The sequence below is a fragment of the Salarias fasciatus genome, chromosome 18 (assembly GCF_902148845.1).
Source record: "Salarias fasciatus chromosome 18, fSalaFa1.1, whole genome shotgun sequence".
In the NCBI taxonomy this organism is placed as follows: Eukaryota; Metazoa; Chordata; class Actinopteri; order Blenniiformes; family Blenniidae; genus Salarias; species Salarias fasciatus.
This window is the reverse complement of record NC_043762.1, coordinates 2,786,619-2,801,426: the sequence shown is the minus strand read 5'-3', so window position 1 is coordinate 2,801,426 and position 14,808 is coordinate 2,786,619. Positions and strand designations below refer to the sequence as shown.

The following is a 14,808-nucleotide window of genomic DNA, read 5'->3' as shown; positions in this document are numbered from 1 at the left end:
GACCTGTACACGTCTTCTTACTCTTATTCTGAAGAAAATGTTGCTTTGCTGTTGCTTTACTCTTCAGAGTACTCTTCTAGAGGGTCTGATTCCTGTGATTGATGAAAACTTTAGAAATGTTTATGAGGAGGATTTGAAAATTGAAGAATCCAACCGAAAATTTACAGAAACAGCATCTGACTGACCTCCAGACTCAGATGTAAACTGTAAACTTCTACTAACTTTTCTGGGAAGATATTAAAATTCTGCCATAGTAAGGAATTAATAAATGTATTGAGACATATTAATACCCAAACAAGTAAAAGACAGATTTTTATTGACCAAAGTCAAAGTCTCCCTTGCAAGTGCATTAGGCAGCTCCTACCTCTGTTTGGATAACCCCAGGCCACACAGCTCCTGTGAGTAGTGGAAGCTACACATGGGGGGGGGGGGGGGGGGGGGGGGGGGGACCTTTTACACTCCTGAATACACATTATGAAACACTTGGCGCCTAAAGGTTTGAAGTATTTGTTTGCAATGTGACTGGATTTACAGGAAGCTCCACTCTAATCGGACTTCTGACAAGAACAACCATGGACCACAGCGCCACCTGCTGGAAACAGGAAGTGCCTCTACCTGCTCTGAACGATTCACAGTTCACTTCACAGTTTGATCAGAGTCCCTGATGGCTTCAATAAGAAGAAGATTAAGAGTCTGATTCAGAGAGGGGCCCATCCAGGCTGATTAATTCTGTTCATTTCACTGTTTCTGATCCAATATCTGAACAGATTCATGTTTTGTTGCAGCTTTCATATCATGTAAGATTCCTCCTGTAAGAAGAGATGCTTGGAGGGCCAGCTCCCTGTTTCTTTCCGGAGAAGGTTTTTTGTGACAGATTTCTGCTCTAATCTCTCAAACCAGGAAAAAAAACGGAGCTTCTTTACATAATATGTTTCAAAGGTTAATTATGGGCTGTTATAAAAATTGGTAAACATTAACGGAAGCTCTAAGATAAGACAAACTAGTCGAACTCCTCGCCTTATTGACCCTCGTCAGCCGCCGTACTGAGCAGCTGTGTTGCCAGGTTGAGCGGATCGCTTGTTTTTAACAGACCTGATGTCAGTGTGACGCTGTGACGCTTCATGCTGGATGCTGTCAGTCCGACCTGGCAACCCGCTGAGGAGCGACACTCCCGTCCAGAGAGGAGTGTATGTCCGGGATCTGTGTCCGGTCGGTGTGTGTGAGTGTGTGAGTGTGTGTGTATGTGGCCGGTGTGTCCGCGGTGTGTGTGTCCGGTGTGTGTGTCAGTCCCTCAGATATCGAGGCTGAGCCGTGAAAAGCCGCAGAGAGCTCCTGCTTCAGCTTGTCCGCCATGAGGGGGAGAAGCCAGGAGGAGTAGCCCCGGTGTGTCGTCCGAGTGTCCCCCCAGGTCCCGGTCCCGGTGCTGGTCCCGGTCCCGGTGTCATCATGCGTTTCAACGAGAAGGAGCTGATGTCTCTGAGCAGACAGCCGTCAGAGAGAGCGGCTGAGCTGGGCATGAGGGGACCCAAGAAGGGAGACGGTAGGCTCTGCTACTCTGGTCCACCTGGTTCTCTAGTCCCCTGGACTACCTGGTCCCCTGATCCTCTGGTCCCTTGGTCTCCTGGTCTACTTGGTCCCCTGGTCCTCTGATCCTCTAGTCCGCATGGTCCCCTCGTCCTCAGTCTACCTGGCACCCTGATCCATCTGGTCCTCTGGTCCTCTCATCACTGGTTTCTTCAAATGTCGAGTTCACCCTTCCTCTGTTGTGGAGGTGGACTGATGGTCTCCTGTCTGATGGTCTCCTGTCTGATGGTTTCTGTCTGATGGTCTCTGTCTGATGGTCTCTGATGGTCTCTGTCTGATGGTCTCTGATGGTCTCCTGTCTGATGGTCTCTGTCTGATGGTCTCCTGTCTGATGGTCTCCTGTCTGATGGTCTCTTTCTGATGGTCTCTGATGGTCTCTGTCTGATGGTCTCTGTCTGATGGTCTCTGATGGTCTCTGATGGTCTCTGATGGTCTCTGATGGTCTCTGATGGTCTCTGTCTGATGGTGTCCTGTCTGATGGTCTCTGTCTGGTGGTCTCTGTCTGATGGTCTCTGATGGTCTCTGATGGTCTCTGATGGTTTCTGTCTGATGGTCTCTGTCTGATGGTGTCCTGTCTGATGGTCTCTGTCTGATGGTCTCTGATGGTCTCTGTCTGATGGTTTCTGTCTGATGGTCTCCTGTCTGATGGTCTCTGTCTGATGGTCTCTGATGGTCTCCTGTCTGATGGTCTCCTGTCTGATGGTCTCCTGTCTGATGGTCTCTGTCTGATGGTCTCTGATGTCTTGCTGTCTCTTCCTCTCTGTTCTCTGATCACAGTTGTCAAGAAGCGGCTGGTGAAGCTGGTCGTTAACTTCCTGTTTTATTTCCGGACTGATGAGGAGGAGGTCAGTACTTCCTCTGTGTACACACACACACACACACACACACACACACACACACACACACACACACACACACACACACACACACACACACACACACACGAAAGTAAGAACATAACAGATTGAGTGAAAGTCAGGATGTTCCTCCTGGAGCAGCTTCCTGTGTGACCTCTGGAGCTGATCAACCAGTCACAGTTCATGAACCCTCCTGTTATCTGGAGAAGCTCACCTCCTCTGGATCAGCTGTTCAGAACTTCCTGTCCTCCAGACGTCTGGAGTGAAGCTGAGGAAACAGGACAGAAGGCTTCGGTCTGAGTGGAACTGACTGTCTTGTCTCTGCAGCCGATGGGGGCGCTGCTGCTGGAGCAGTGCCGGGTGGAGCGGGAGGACGGCCACACCTTCTCCATCAGTGAGAGAGACACACACACACACACACACACACACACACACACACTCTCCATCACTTCTTTCACGGTGTGTGTGTGTGTGTGTGTCTGCAGCGTTCCTGGACGAGGCGGAGAGGAAGTACCTGTTTGAGTGTGACTCTGAGGAGCAGTGTGGGGAGTGGATGGACTCCATCATCAAGGCCAGGTCGCTCCTCCTCCTCCTCCTTCTCCTCCTCCTCCTCCTCCTCCTCTTCATCCTGTTGCCTTCCTCCTCCTCCTCCTCCTCCTCCTCCTTCTCCTCCTCCTCCTCCTCCTCCTCTTCATCCTGTTGCCTTCCTCCTCCTCCTCCTCCTCCTCTTCATCCTGTTGCCTTCATCCTCCTCCTCCTCCTCCTCTTCCTCCTCCTCCTCCTCCTCCTCCTCCTTCTCTTCCTCCCTCCTCCTCTTCCTCTTCCTCCTCCTGCCTCCACACTCCTGAACTGAACGAGTGTTTTCATGTGTTGCAGTTATGAGTTCATGAGGAAGAACCTGATCTTCTATCGCAGTGAGATCCACCGGCTGACGGGGAAGGTGAGACCCAGGAGGCGTTCACTGACCTCCGTACAAACAGCTGATGGTGATGGAGAGCCCAGGAGGCGTTCACTGACCTCTGTCACAGATGATCCCCATCTCCGTACCGTGGTGATGAGGATCATTTAAGAAGTGAATGGAGGAGGAGTTTATTTTCTTGTTAATGTAATCCAGACTTTAAACCCTGAATATATTTAGATTGCTGAGCAGAAACAGTTCCAGTCTTTCTTCTTCACTCCTTTTAGTGCAGAAACACTGAAAGTTGATCTTTACTCCACGACTCCTGATGAGCTCAGAAAGAGGAAATACTAAGAAATATGAAAAAAAAAAAGTTGGTCAAAGAGGAGAAAGTGAAGCTCACGTCTGCTGAAGGGAGTCTGAACTTTGACAGAGTTAAAGGAATACTCCACCCAAAAAACGATTTGGCCTCATTTTCTACTCACCCTCATGCTGAGAAACACTCTGGAGCACTTTTTTGACGTTTCAAATGCAGTTGGAGATGTTTGGGGATTTTCGTTGTCAACAAACAGGGACCGACAGAGCCCGACAGAAAAAATGGTCCATAAAGTCCACAAAACGTTCCCATTTTCCTTCATACTGCTCGTCCGCTGTAATCCAAGTGTCCTGAGCGCGTAACGTCCATAATTAATTCTTAACGAGGTCATTTAGTACATTTTAAGAGCCCAAACAGGGCACTCTCACACAGCTCCATTGCATGTCTGCGCGCACCCTGAACTACGGAAGCTGCGGCAGACCAAGCCAGACGCTTGCGCGCTTTCAGCGACTACTTTTCTAAATTGCAAGCGTAGAAGAAGAAGTTCCGCTGTATATATTCTGCTGTGAGTAACCGAGCTGTGGACAATCACAAAAGTGACTGGCTACTGTTTTAAAGCTTTGAATTCGGTGTCCTGCTGAAAGCGCGCAAGCGTCTGGCTTGGTCTGCCGCGGCTTCCGTAGTTCAGGGTGCGCGCAGACATGCAATGGAGCTGTGTGAGAGCGCACTGTTTGGGCTCTTAAAATGTACTAAATGACCTCGTTAAGAATTAATTATGGACGTTACGCACTCAGGACACTTGGATTACAGCGGACGAGCAGTATGAAGGAAAATGGGAACGTTTTGTGGACTTTATGGACCATTTTTTCTGTCGGGCTCTGTCGGTCCCTGTTTGTTGACAACGAAAATCCCCAAACATCTCCAACTGCATTTGAAACGTCAAAAAAGTGCTCCAGAGTGTTTCTCAGCATGAGGGTGAGTAGAAAATGAGGCCAAATCGTTTTTTGGGTGGAGTATTCCTTTAAGGCCTTTGTACGCTTCTGCGTCGCAGTGACGTAGAACCTACGCCGTGTACGCAGCGCCCTACGCAGCGCCTACGCTCGGGCTTGACACACACCTCCCAAACATCCTAACCACGCGTCGTGGCAACGCGTGGTGACGTGAATGTCGAAGGCTGTGATTGGTCCGCTTTCGCATTGTTTATAGAATGAAGTAGAACAGTATCCTCACCCCGAAGGCTTTTCTGATCCGAACAGTGCTTCGGGAGAAATTTAGATCCAAAATCAAGCAGCGGACGTCTGTATACGGCTAGCAGACGGGGCATGGGTAATGACGCCGCTCCTAAAACGGCTTGAATCGTCCTAAAACTGATTAGTTTCACCAATATTTAATCACTCAGCCTCTCCCCCACAGCCCGGTGTGACCAGATATGTCATATATGCAGATATATGTTTGGTCAGTGCAGCGTGTCCAGATATCTATGTCTATAGATCTGTGTCTAGGTAAAGCCGGAGCTATGGAAGCTGCATTGTTGTTGTGACTGCCGATTGTGAAACAAAGACACTGCCTCGCCTCCTAGCGACTTCACGGTGAAATTGCAGAGGAGGGCGTTCCCTTGACGCAGAAGCAGGATATGCTCTGTGGTGGCGTAGGGCTGAATTACGTCGCTGCAACGGAGAAGCATACAAAGGCCTTTACGTGTGTGTGTGTGTGTGTGTGTGTGTGTGTGTCTGTCTCAGTGTGTGCTGACCTCCCCTCTCTCCTCCAGGATCCTCTGGAACAGTACGGAATATCAGACGAGGCTCGGTTCCAGGTCAGCAGCAGCCTGCAGCGGACGTCTGGAGACACCTCGTCTCTGTAGGACCCCACAGGGCCCTGGAGGACCCCAGAGGACCCCGCAGGACTTTGGAGGACCTTTGAGGACTCCTGGTCCCTGGAGGACCCTGCAGGATCCTGGCGGACCTTGTTGGAGCCTGTAGGACCCCTGGTTCCCCTACAGGAGCTCTGGTCCCCCCTATATGAGCACAGGTCCCGTTGTATGTCCCCTGGTCCCCCTGTAGGACCCCATGTCTCTGTAGAACTCCAGGTCCCTGTAGGCCAGGAGACTGTTTGGTGTCAGTCTCTGTGGTGTCCTTGGTTCTTGGTCTCTCCAGCTCGTTTCGATCTCCACTGCTCTCTGATGAGTTTCATCCAGATGTTTGGAGATCAGAGATTCCTCACTGTCCCTCAGGTCAAAAGTCCCGTTGTGGTTTTAGGGCCTTTGAAGCCATCTTCAGCCTTTAGTCTCAGCTCTTTGTTCTTTTTGACATTCTGACCATGAGGAAATGTAGATTTTCAGCCTGACAGGACAGTGAGGACCGGGTCAGGCTGTGGACCTGGACCCAGACTGGGTGACCTCAGTGATGTGACCCTGCTTGGGGTCCACCCTGCAGATGTCCTAAGGCCAGTGAGAGATTTCCTCTTTGATCACGTTGAGCCCTTTACTGCTGACTGGAGCCAAACACTTCGCTAAATGAAAAGACCATTTCTAAGAGAGTTTAGTTTTAAAAGCTGTAGTTTTGCACATCGCTCTGTTCTGTTCGAGTTCTAGTTACTGACTTGAAGCTGCTGTACTTCTTTTGTGGCACTTTGAACCATTTTCACTCAGTCGAGCTGTTGGACCGGCGGGAAGTTTAGTCGACTTCAGACACGTCCGAAAAATCAGAATACCGCAAGAAATACAGTCAAATCTTTATTTATTTCAAATCATCACATATTTCAACCCTTTTCTTGTTTTATTTTTACTGATTTTAGCTCATAAATCATTAATATCAAACACCGTTTCAAGATGTAAACACAATTCAAATAAATTTCCCATCAGTGCAGAAATAGCTGTTGTTAAATGTACATTCCAGTTCTGTCTTCAGCCGTACCTGAATGTTTAGCTTCATTTCCTTCCTGCATCTTGCAGAGTGTTTTTAAACGTGTGTGTAACGACTGAGGAGTGAACCCACAGAGCACGCTGAATGTTTTTACTCCATTTTCACCTCCACTTGTTTCACTGGCGTCTTTTTTTAAACCATTAAAATCATCTGAAAGTGACTCCATGCATTCTGACTGTTGATTAAAGTGAGCCTGAGCCTGGATGACTTCATGCTGTACAGTGTGACGGGTCTCCTCAGTGAAGAGGCCTTTCTGAGCTGAGTTTGCATGTTCTTTCTCTGCCTTTATGTATTATTTTCTTGTTTAAACATTTTGCTAAAGATTGTAGCCACGTAGAAGAGAGTAAAATAAAATATTAGATGGTAATCTTACGTTAATGTGTTTTTTTGAGATGTTTTCCTCAACATGTAGAACTCATCACTGATCAATTCATAGATTACACAGAAAAACCGTAAATTATTAATTTTTTAAAATTAATACTTTTTTTAAATGTAATCGACAATGGAATTTGCTCTAATCCGGATCGTTCAAATCAAGTATGTTAATCCGGTAAATATTTAGAAGTTCTTGCGCGTGCATGATGCACGTTTCCTTAGCAACGTGATTCAAAAGCGCTGACGTCACAGCGCTCCCGTGGTGCTTTGCGGGCTGAACTGAAGGCTCCGTTAAAGACAACAATAGTTTTTGTTTTTGTGTCTTCTCCGGGTCTTTGGCGGCGTTAAACTCCACATTCCAGCCCAGAGAGCAGCGGCGGAGCTGAGGAGGACGAGCGGAGCGGAGAGCGGTGAGCTTCACTCCGGCTCACAGCTCGGTCAGCACCTCAGCTGTTAGCCTAGCTTTAGCTTAGCTTTAGCTTTACCGTTAGCTTTAGCTTTAGCGTTAGCTTTGTTTTCTGGATGAGTTTATGTTTGATTCGGTTCAGTATAGATTACTGATCCACTATGACGTCACTGTGATCTGCTGGATTCCTCGACAGGATCACAGTAATCCAGCCTTTTGAATCAGCAACATGAGAGAGATAGAGTCAAGAAAAACAGTTCCGATCTGTTGTTAGCCTTTAGCCTCAGCTGGTCTGAAGCTCTGAGGTAAGGTAATGGTTACAGTACTGGTTAGCGCTGGTGACTGGTTAGTATCAGTAGATGGCTAGTACTGGTATTGTTATCTATTCAGTGGTAGCAGCCGATTGGTACTGATAGCTGGTTGGTACTGGCAGCTGGTTTGTGCTGGTAGCTGGACAGTACTGGCGTACTAGTAGCTGGTTAGAAATGGCAGCTGGTCACAGCGATTCTGGTTAGTACTGTCACTAGTCGGTACTGATAGCTGGTTAGTACTGGCACTGGTTGGTACTGATTTTGGTTAGTTCTGGTAGCTGATTAATACTGGTAGCTGGTTTATACTGGCATTGGCTGGTACTGGTTCTGGTTGGTACTGGCTGCTGGTTAGGATTGGCACTGCGTGATACTAGAAGTTGGTTAGTACTAGCAACTGGTTACTACTGGTTGTGGTTAGTACTGGCAGCTGGTTGGTGCCGGTACTGGTTAGTATTGGTACTGGTACCACCAATTACTACTATTAGCCGTTTAGTACTGGGACTGGTAGCTCTTTAGTAGTGGTTGCTGGTTAATACTGGTAGCTGTAACTGGTCTGTATCTTGTCTGGACCTGTAGCTGGACCTGGTCCAGACCCGGGGCTCTGGGTTCTCAGCTGCTCTGCTGTCAGTCTTCTAGTTTCAGGGTTTTTCACTGTAAACAGTTTTTTTTAAAAAAAGGTTTTGTTTTGTTCATCAGAGGAAGATTTCAGTGAACTGATTTATGTTTCTGTTCCTGAATGGATCCAACCAATCAAACCAAAATACTTCACTAATGCAGTTTTTGGTGAACTTGATAACCATCAGCTTTATAAAGTTAGTCTTGCTTGAACACAATTATTGACTTAAGTGTATTTACATTCATAGGTTGTATTCTGTGGTATCACTGTTTTTTTTTTTCTTGAGGTTTCTCATAAAATAAAACAGTTGAAGTTTTGTTGGTGTTTGACTGACTGAATGATCTGATGTTTTCCTGCTGTGTTTCAGCCATGATGGATCAGGACTATGAGTCCAGATTACTGAGACAGATCAACATCCAGAATGAGAACGCCAGTCCCATAGTAAGTACCCTTCCATTGTTTCTGTGCAGTCGTCTGGCTGTGTTAAACGTTGGTGGGGTGATCAGAGCGTCCTCAGGACTTCCTGCTGGAGTGTCAGCAGACTGCAGGCTGAGACACTGTCGCTACTGTTGAGCCAAAACAAGACCTCAGCGGCCAAATGGCGGCTCCCGTGAACGTCTCCTCCTGTCGTTAGCGCCTCCAACAAAGGCTCCGTCTGCCCGCCGCTGATCCCTCCGTGTGGCCGCTAGCTTGTGTTCACGCTCGGTTTTCTGTTCTGCTGCAGAAAGCCGTGGGGGCGGTGCGATCTCTGACGCCCTCCAGCTCCCCGCTGTCCTCCCCCAGCAAGCACGGCGACCGCTTCATCCCCTCCCGGGCCGGCGCCAACTGGAGCGTCAACTTCCACCGCATCAACGTGAGCGCCGCCGCCAAAAGACCAGCGTCCTCCACAGCGTTCCCCACTGATCTGTTCCCTCTTCCCACTCAGGAGATCGAGAAGTCGCACAATCAAAACCGCAAAACCAAAGATGGAACCACCGACAGCAACAAAGGTAAACCGCCGTGGCTCTGCGGCGCCGCCGCCGCCTCTGTCCGCGGTCCTGACGGCGCTCGGCCCGCCTCCCTGTGTGTCCCCGCAGCCGACGGCCTGGCGTACTCGGCCCTGCTGAAGAACGAGCTGCTGGGAGCGGGCATCGAGAAGGTGCAGGACCCCCAGTCGGAGGACCGCCGCCTGCAGCCCTCCACCCCCGCCAAGAGGAGCCTGTTCAGTGTAAACACAGCGGCGACGGCGCCCTGAGCGCTCGCATGGTTATAGTGGTGAAGGGAGAATCAGATGAACAGATGTAGAGCAGAAAGTGGGTGTGGCTAGCGGTTGGATGTTGTCTTCAGCTGCTCCTCACCCCCTGCTCTCCGTGTCTGTGTCTGTGTCTGTGTCTGTGTCTGTGTCTGTGTCTGTGTGTGTGTGTGTGTGTGTGTGTGTGTGTGCAGTACTCTGTGAGTGCGAAGCGCTCCCTGCCGGAGGAGGACGGGAACACGGTGTCTCCGTACTCTCTGTCCCCCGTCAGCAGTAACAGGTGAGGCGTCCTCTCAGCCCAGGAGTGTCTCCATGTGGTCTCTGCCTCTGTCCTGACGCCGCTCCTCCCCCCGCAGCCAGAAGCTGCTGCGGTCGCCCCGGAAACCCACCCGCAAGATCTCCAAGATCCCCTTCAAGGTGCTGGACGCCCCGGAGCTGCAGGACGACTTCTACCTCAACCTGGTGGACTGGTCCTCGCTCAACGTGCTGAGCGTGGGGCTGGGCACCTGCGTGTACCTGTGGAGCGCCTGCACCAGCCAGGTGGGGGGAGGGGGAGGGGGAGGGGGGCTGCATGTTCTCCCTGTGCTGGGCTTCTCTGGCTGACCTGTCCCCGTCCCCGTCCCTGTCCCCGCTGTCCCAGGTCACCCGTCTGTGCGACCTCTCGGTAGAGGGAGACTCGGTGACGTCGGTGGGCTGGTCGGAGAGGGTGAGTGTCTCCGTCGTCTCTTCGCGCTCTGATTGGCCGGCGCTGCGTCTCACGGCCTCCGGCGCTGCGTTTCAGGGGAACCTGGTGGCGGTCGGCACCCACAAGGGCTACGTCCAGATCTGGGACGCAGCGGCGGGGAAGAAGCTGTCCGTCCTGGAGGGACACACGGCCAGAGTGGGTGAGTGGTGAGAGGCCTCGGCTCGTCTCTGGTGTCGTCCCGGTGGTTGACGTGTCCCCCGCTGCCCCCCAGGCGCTCTGGCCTGGAACGCCGACCAGCTGTCGTCCGGCAGCCGCGACCGCGTCATCCTGCAGCGGGACATCCGAGCCCCGCCCCTCCAGTCGGAGCGCCGCCTGCAGGGCCACCGGCAGGAAGTGTGCGGGCTGAAGTGGAGCACGGACCACCAGCTGCTGGCCTCGGGGGGCAACGACAACAAGGTGCCGAGCGCCGCGCCGCGCCGCGCCGCCGTCTGCGTTCAGCCATCAGGCCTGCAGCGGCTGCTGGAGCTTTGGTTTCAGCTGTGTGTGTGTGTCTGTGTGTGTGTGTGTGAGAGCAGCTGCTGGTGTGGAACCACTCCAGCGTGCTCCCCGTGCAGCAGTACACCGAGCACCTGGCGGCGGTGAAGGCCATCGCCTGGTCGCCTCACCAGCACGGCCTGCTGGCGTCGGGCGGCGGCACGGCCGACCGCTGCATCCGCTTCTGGAACACGCTGACCGGCCAGCCGCTGCAGTGCACCGACACCGGCTCCCAGGTCTGCAACCTGGCCTGGTCCAAGCACACCAACGAGCTGGTGAGCAGCGTGCACACACACACACACACACACACTGCCACGGCGTCACACAGCGCTCCGAGCTGAGCCGATGAGCCGTCTCCTGCAGGTCAGCACGCACGGATACTCCCAGAACCAGATCCTGGTGTGGAAGTACCCCTCCCTCACTCAAGTGGCCAAACTCACCGGACACTCCTACAGAGTGCTGTACCTGGTCAGTGCCTGCCGTCTGGAAGCCGTGTGTGTGTGTGTGTGTGAGGAGTGTGTAGTGATGTACCGTGTGTGTGTGTGTGTGTGTGTGTGTGTGACCAGGCCATGTCTCCGGACGGCGAGGCCATCGTGACGGGAGCCGGAGACGAAACGCTTCGCTTCTGGAACGTCTTCAGTAAAATGAGGTCCACCAAGGTACGGGTCTCCCTGCAGGGTTCACCTTGACTCGTCTGCTCTTCTGACCTCTAACCTTTAACCCCTGCCCCCCCCCCCCCTTGTGTTCCTTCAGGAGTCGGTGTCGGTGCTGAACCTGTTCACCAGGATCCGGTAGTCTGACTGTTAATAAAGCGGCTGGAGTTTGTCTTTGCATGTACCAAGTCAGCGAGCCTCCTGGACCCTGAAACCTGAACCTCCAACCCTCCAGAACCCTGAACCCTCCAGAACCCTCCAGAACCCTGAACCCTCCAGAACCCTGAACCCTCCAGAACCCTGAACCCTTCAGAACCCTGAACCCTTCAGAACCGTCTACCCTGAATCATCCTGAACCCTGAACCCTCCAGAACTGTCAACCTTGAACCCTGAACTCTGAATCTTCATGAACCCTGACCCCTCCTGAACCCTGACCCTGGAGGCTCGTCCACTGCCCTGCTTTATTTTGAGAAGTGTTTGCTGACGGCGGCCCGGCCCGGGCCGGCCCGGCCTCCAGGTGCCTCTGAACAGTGTTGGCCTCCAGCAGGCCTCCAGCGGACTGCCGCTCCGCCCCGTGTCCCCGTGTCCCCGTGTCCCCGTGTCCCTGTGTCTCCGTGTCCCCGTGTCTCCGTGTCTCCGTGTCCCCGTGTCCCCGTGTCCCCGTGTCCCCGTGTCCCCGTGTCCCCGTGTCCCCGTGTCCCCGTGTCTCCGTGCTCGGTTTACAGAGACTGTGTGCAGACCTGCCAAACGTTGATTTGTCTTGATGCTCTTATTTATTTTCTTTTCTGCGGTTGATTCTTTTCACTCTGGTTCTTTAGCGTTTGGCGGCCGAGCGCTGAGCCCGACAGGCGGTCGGCTCCAGCTCCGGCCTCCTGGGAAAAACGTGTGTTTTTGTATTTTTCCGTCTCAATCTCTCATTTAACACGATAACAGATGACATGATGACCCACCTGTGACGAACAGTCTGTTTCTGAAGATCAGCAGAGCCGAGATCATTTAATCCTGAAAGATCCTGGTGAGGAAACTTTAACCAAAACCACTGAGGTGTGTGAGCCGGTGGAAACCACTTCAAGACTGACGCTGCCAACTTCCATCCAGGAGGAGTGTTCCAGGAACACGTCTCCCTGCTGGAGGATAATCAGTAAATAAACATATCTTGTACCTGATGGGGGGCGTCTGTCTTTACTGGTCAGTCAGCGGGTCTGGGGAGGAGCAGCGTCACTCTGAGAAGGTTTAGATTCCTCACGCTCCAATCCCATCATGCATCTGTGGGACGTGTTGAAGCAGCACAGAAGCAGCTGTGTCTTCCTGGCAGTGACCAGCAGGGGGCGCCATGCCGCAGCCCAAACCTCCACCACACCCAGAGAAGCCACCCTCAGCACGAGCACAGCTGAAGAGCAGGAACCTGGATCCATGTCGTCTCCAGTCCAGAGCCTCGCTTCTCACGTTGTGAACATGAACCTCCTCAGACTGTTAACGAGCAGCGGCTCCTTCCTCCGTGAGGCCACAGCTGGAGCTCCAGATGTGCTGCAGGTGTTCCAGAACCCCTCAAAGCTCCAGATGTGCCTCACCAGGGTCACACTGAGTCGCTTCAGAACCTGTTGCATTGTGGGAAAGCGAGCCCTCGGTGATGACAGCTGCCCCCAGATGTTCAGAGCATCAGTTTTCCTGCCTGGTGGGTCCGGGGCCGCCGGCCTCGGGGCCCCTCCCCTCAGACTCCATTAGCAGCCTCTGGGGGGCCTGGTGTTAACATTAAGCCCTGAAAGCAGAGGGGGGGTCACTGATATGCATAATCCTCCCCCCTGACGTTCCTATCAGCAGACGCAGGGTGTGATCCGGGCTCGTCCCCGCAGGCCGCCGCTAAGCCCGGCTCTTCAGGGGGATCAGGAGCTGCGGGCTTTGTGCGGGGTAATGGCCGCGGCCGCTCGCCGGCAGCTCATCAGCCCCGCTCGCCTCTGGAAGGCCGCTCCAGATGTTCCCGCGAGGCCGAGGGGAGCCGTCAGAACTGATCCGTCCCGAAACACCTGCTGGACTCACTGAAAGGATTGATATCATGCTGGAAGTGCAGAGCAGAACGAGTGGAGTCAGACCGGAGCTCCAGCTGCTGAGCCGAGCTCCTTCCCTTCATTCTCATTTCACTACATTCATGACTTCAGAGGAGAATTTCCTACCTGAATATTTCTATAGGACTTGTATTTTGCACAGTGTGCAGTGGTTTCCCCTGCTGCCTCACAGTGGCAGGACCCCGGTTCGAGTCCATTGTGCTGGATGAAGAGCTGGGAGACGGTTCGAATCCCAGTGGGGAAGTGAAAGGTATCAGTCTGAGTGAGTTCATCCAAACCTTCACATATTTCTGCTAAAGGAGGACTTTGATTTGGAGCTAAATTAAATCTGAAGTCTTGGCTGTTTTCCACACACATCTTAGTGATATTATATGATTAACTGAAGACTCGGTGTTGGGCAGAGTTTTTAAAATGTGTTTTTAAAGGGAAACTGTGGCTCAGGCTGTGATTTGAGAAGAGTGAGAATGTTTTCTTCTAGATGTCTAATAACTGCTGAAGAGTGAAACCCGCTCAGATCTTCATGCTGGTGCACGTGGAGATGCTGGTTACTGCTGTTGCTTCATGAGTTTCTCTTTGGTTGTTTTCCAGTGAAGCATGAAAACACAGTTTTAATTTTACACATGTGCGCCTCAGTCACTGGATTTCCTTTGAGTGGAAGAATAAAACTGACATCGGTGAACTTCTCTTCTTTCACCTTCTGACATCCTGCTGGTATTTAAGGCGACTGCTGTCATGTGACGATCGGAGGGAGTCTCCGACTGAGCTTCATCCACACTGAGGTTACTGGAGCTGCCAGTAGGCAGGCTGCACCAGTGACCACAGTCAGACCAGGAACCACACACACTGCCAGGGACTGACATCCATCCATTCATCCAACAGGCAGGTCTTCGGTTTGGACACAGTGAAACCAGTCTACTCACTGTGAGTCAGCAGGGCAAACCACTTCACCAACACACCACTCTGATGTGGAGTGAGAGTTCTGACAGGAAGTAGAAGAGGGATCGCATCTCTGCAATATCAGCATCCTTTAGAACAGATTTCAGTCCAGACTCCGTCATCTTTTAAAGAGCTGGTAGTTCTCCATGATGCAGCAGAACTCTTGGTTCTAGGAGTGTTGCTAACTGGAGGCTCCTGGGTTTTCTGTAGAGCCACATCACAAGGCTGTAGAGCCACAATAAAAGGCTGCAGAGCCACAATAAAAGGCTGTAGAGGCACAATAAAAGGATGTAGAGCCACATTACAAAGCTGTAGAGCCTCCAGAGCTGTACAGCCACCGCACAAGGCTGTCGAGACTCCACAGAGCTGAACAACCACAACGCAGAGCTGTAGAGCCACGACACAAGGCTGCAGAGCCTCCA

General features: G+C 52.0%; 2 protein-coding genes across 3 annotated transcripts; both read left to right on the top strand.

Annotated features, from left to right (window-relative positions):
* Positions 1-1,134: 1,134 nt before the first annotated feature.
* plekhj1 (pleckstrin homology domain containing, family J member 1) lies at positions 1,135-6,736 on the top strand. The gene is made up of 6 exons (XM_030115411.1): positions 1,135-1,540; positions 2,362-2,429; positions 2,769-2,835; positions 2,927-3,017; positions 3,318-3,381; positions 5,424-6,736. Exons 1-6 carry the CDS (start codon positions 1,447-1,449, stop codon positions 5,514-5,516), a joined length of 477 nt encoding a protein of 158 aa, XP_029971271.1. The 5' UTR covers positions 1,135-1,446; the 3' UTR covers positions 5,517-6,736.
* A 470-nt stretch (positions 6,737-7,206) lies between these two features.
* On the top strand, positions 7,207-12,332 carry fzr1a (fizzy/cell division cycle 20 related 1a). 2 transcript variants are annotated; one of them, XM_030115409.1, is made up of 14 exons: positions 7,207-7,361; positions 8,652-8,725; positions 9,009-9,137; positions 9,210-9,273; positions 9,361-9,491; positions 9,710-9,795; positions 9,872-10,055; positions 10,156-10,221; positions 10,297-10,399; positions 10,472-10,656; positions 10,776-11,009; positions 11,098-11,202; positions 11,301-11,393; positions 11,488-12,332. In XM_030115409.1, the coding sequence occupies exons 2-14, from the start codon at positions 8,654-8,656 to the stop codon at positions 11,527-11,529; spliced, it is 1,494 nt and encodes a 497-aa protein (XP_029971269.1). In that variant the 5' UTR covers positions 7,207-7,361; positions 8,652-8,653; the 3' UTR covers positions 11,530-12,332. The 2 variants fall into 2 exon arrangements, with proteins under 2 accessions (XP_029971269.1, XP_029971270.1); XM_030115410.1 differs by having other exon boundaries at positions 7,207-7,388.
* Positions 12,333-14,808: the final 2,476 nt, after the last annotated feature.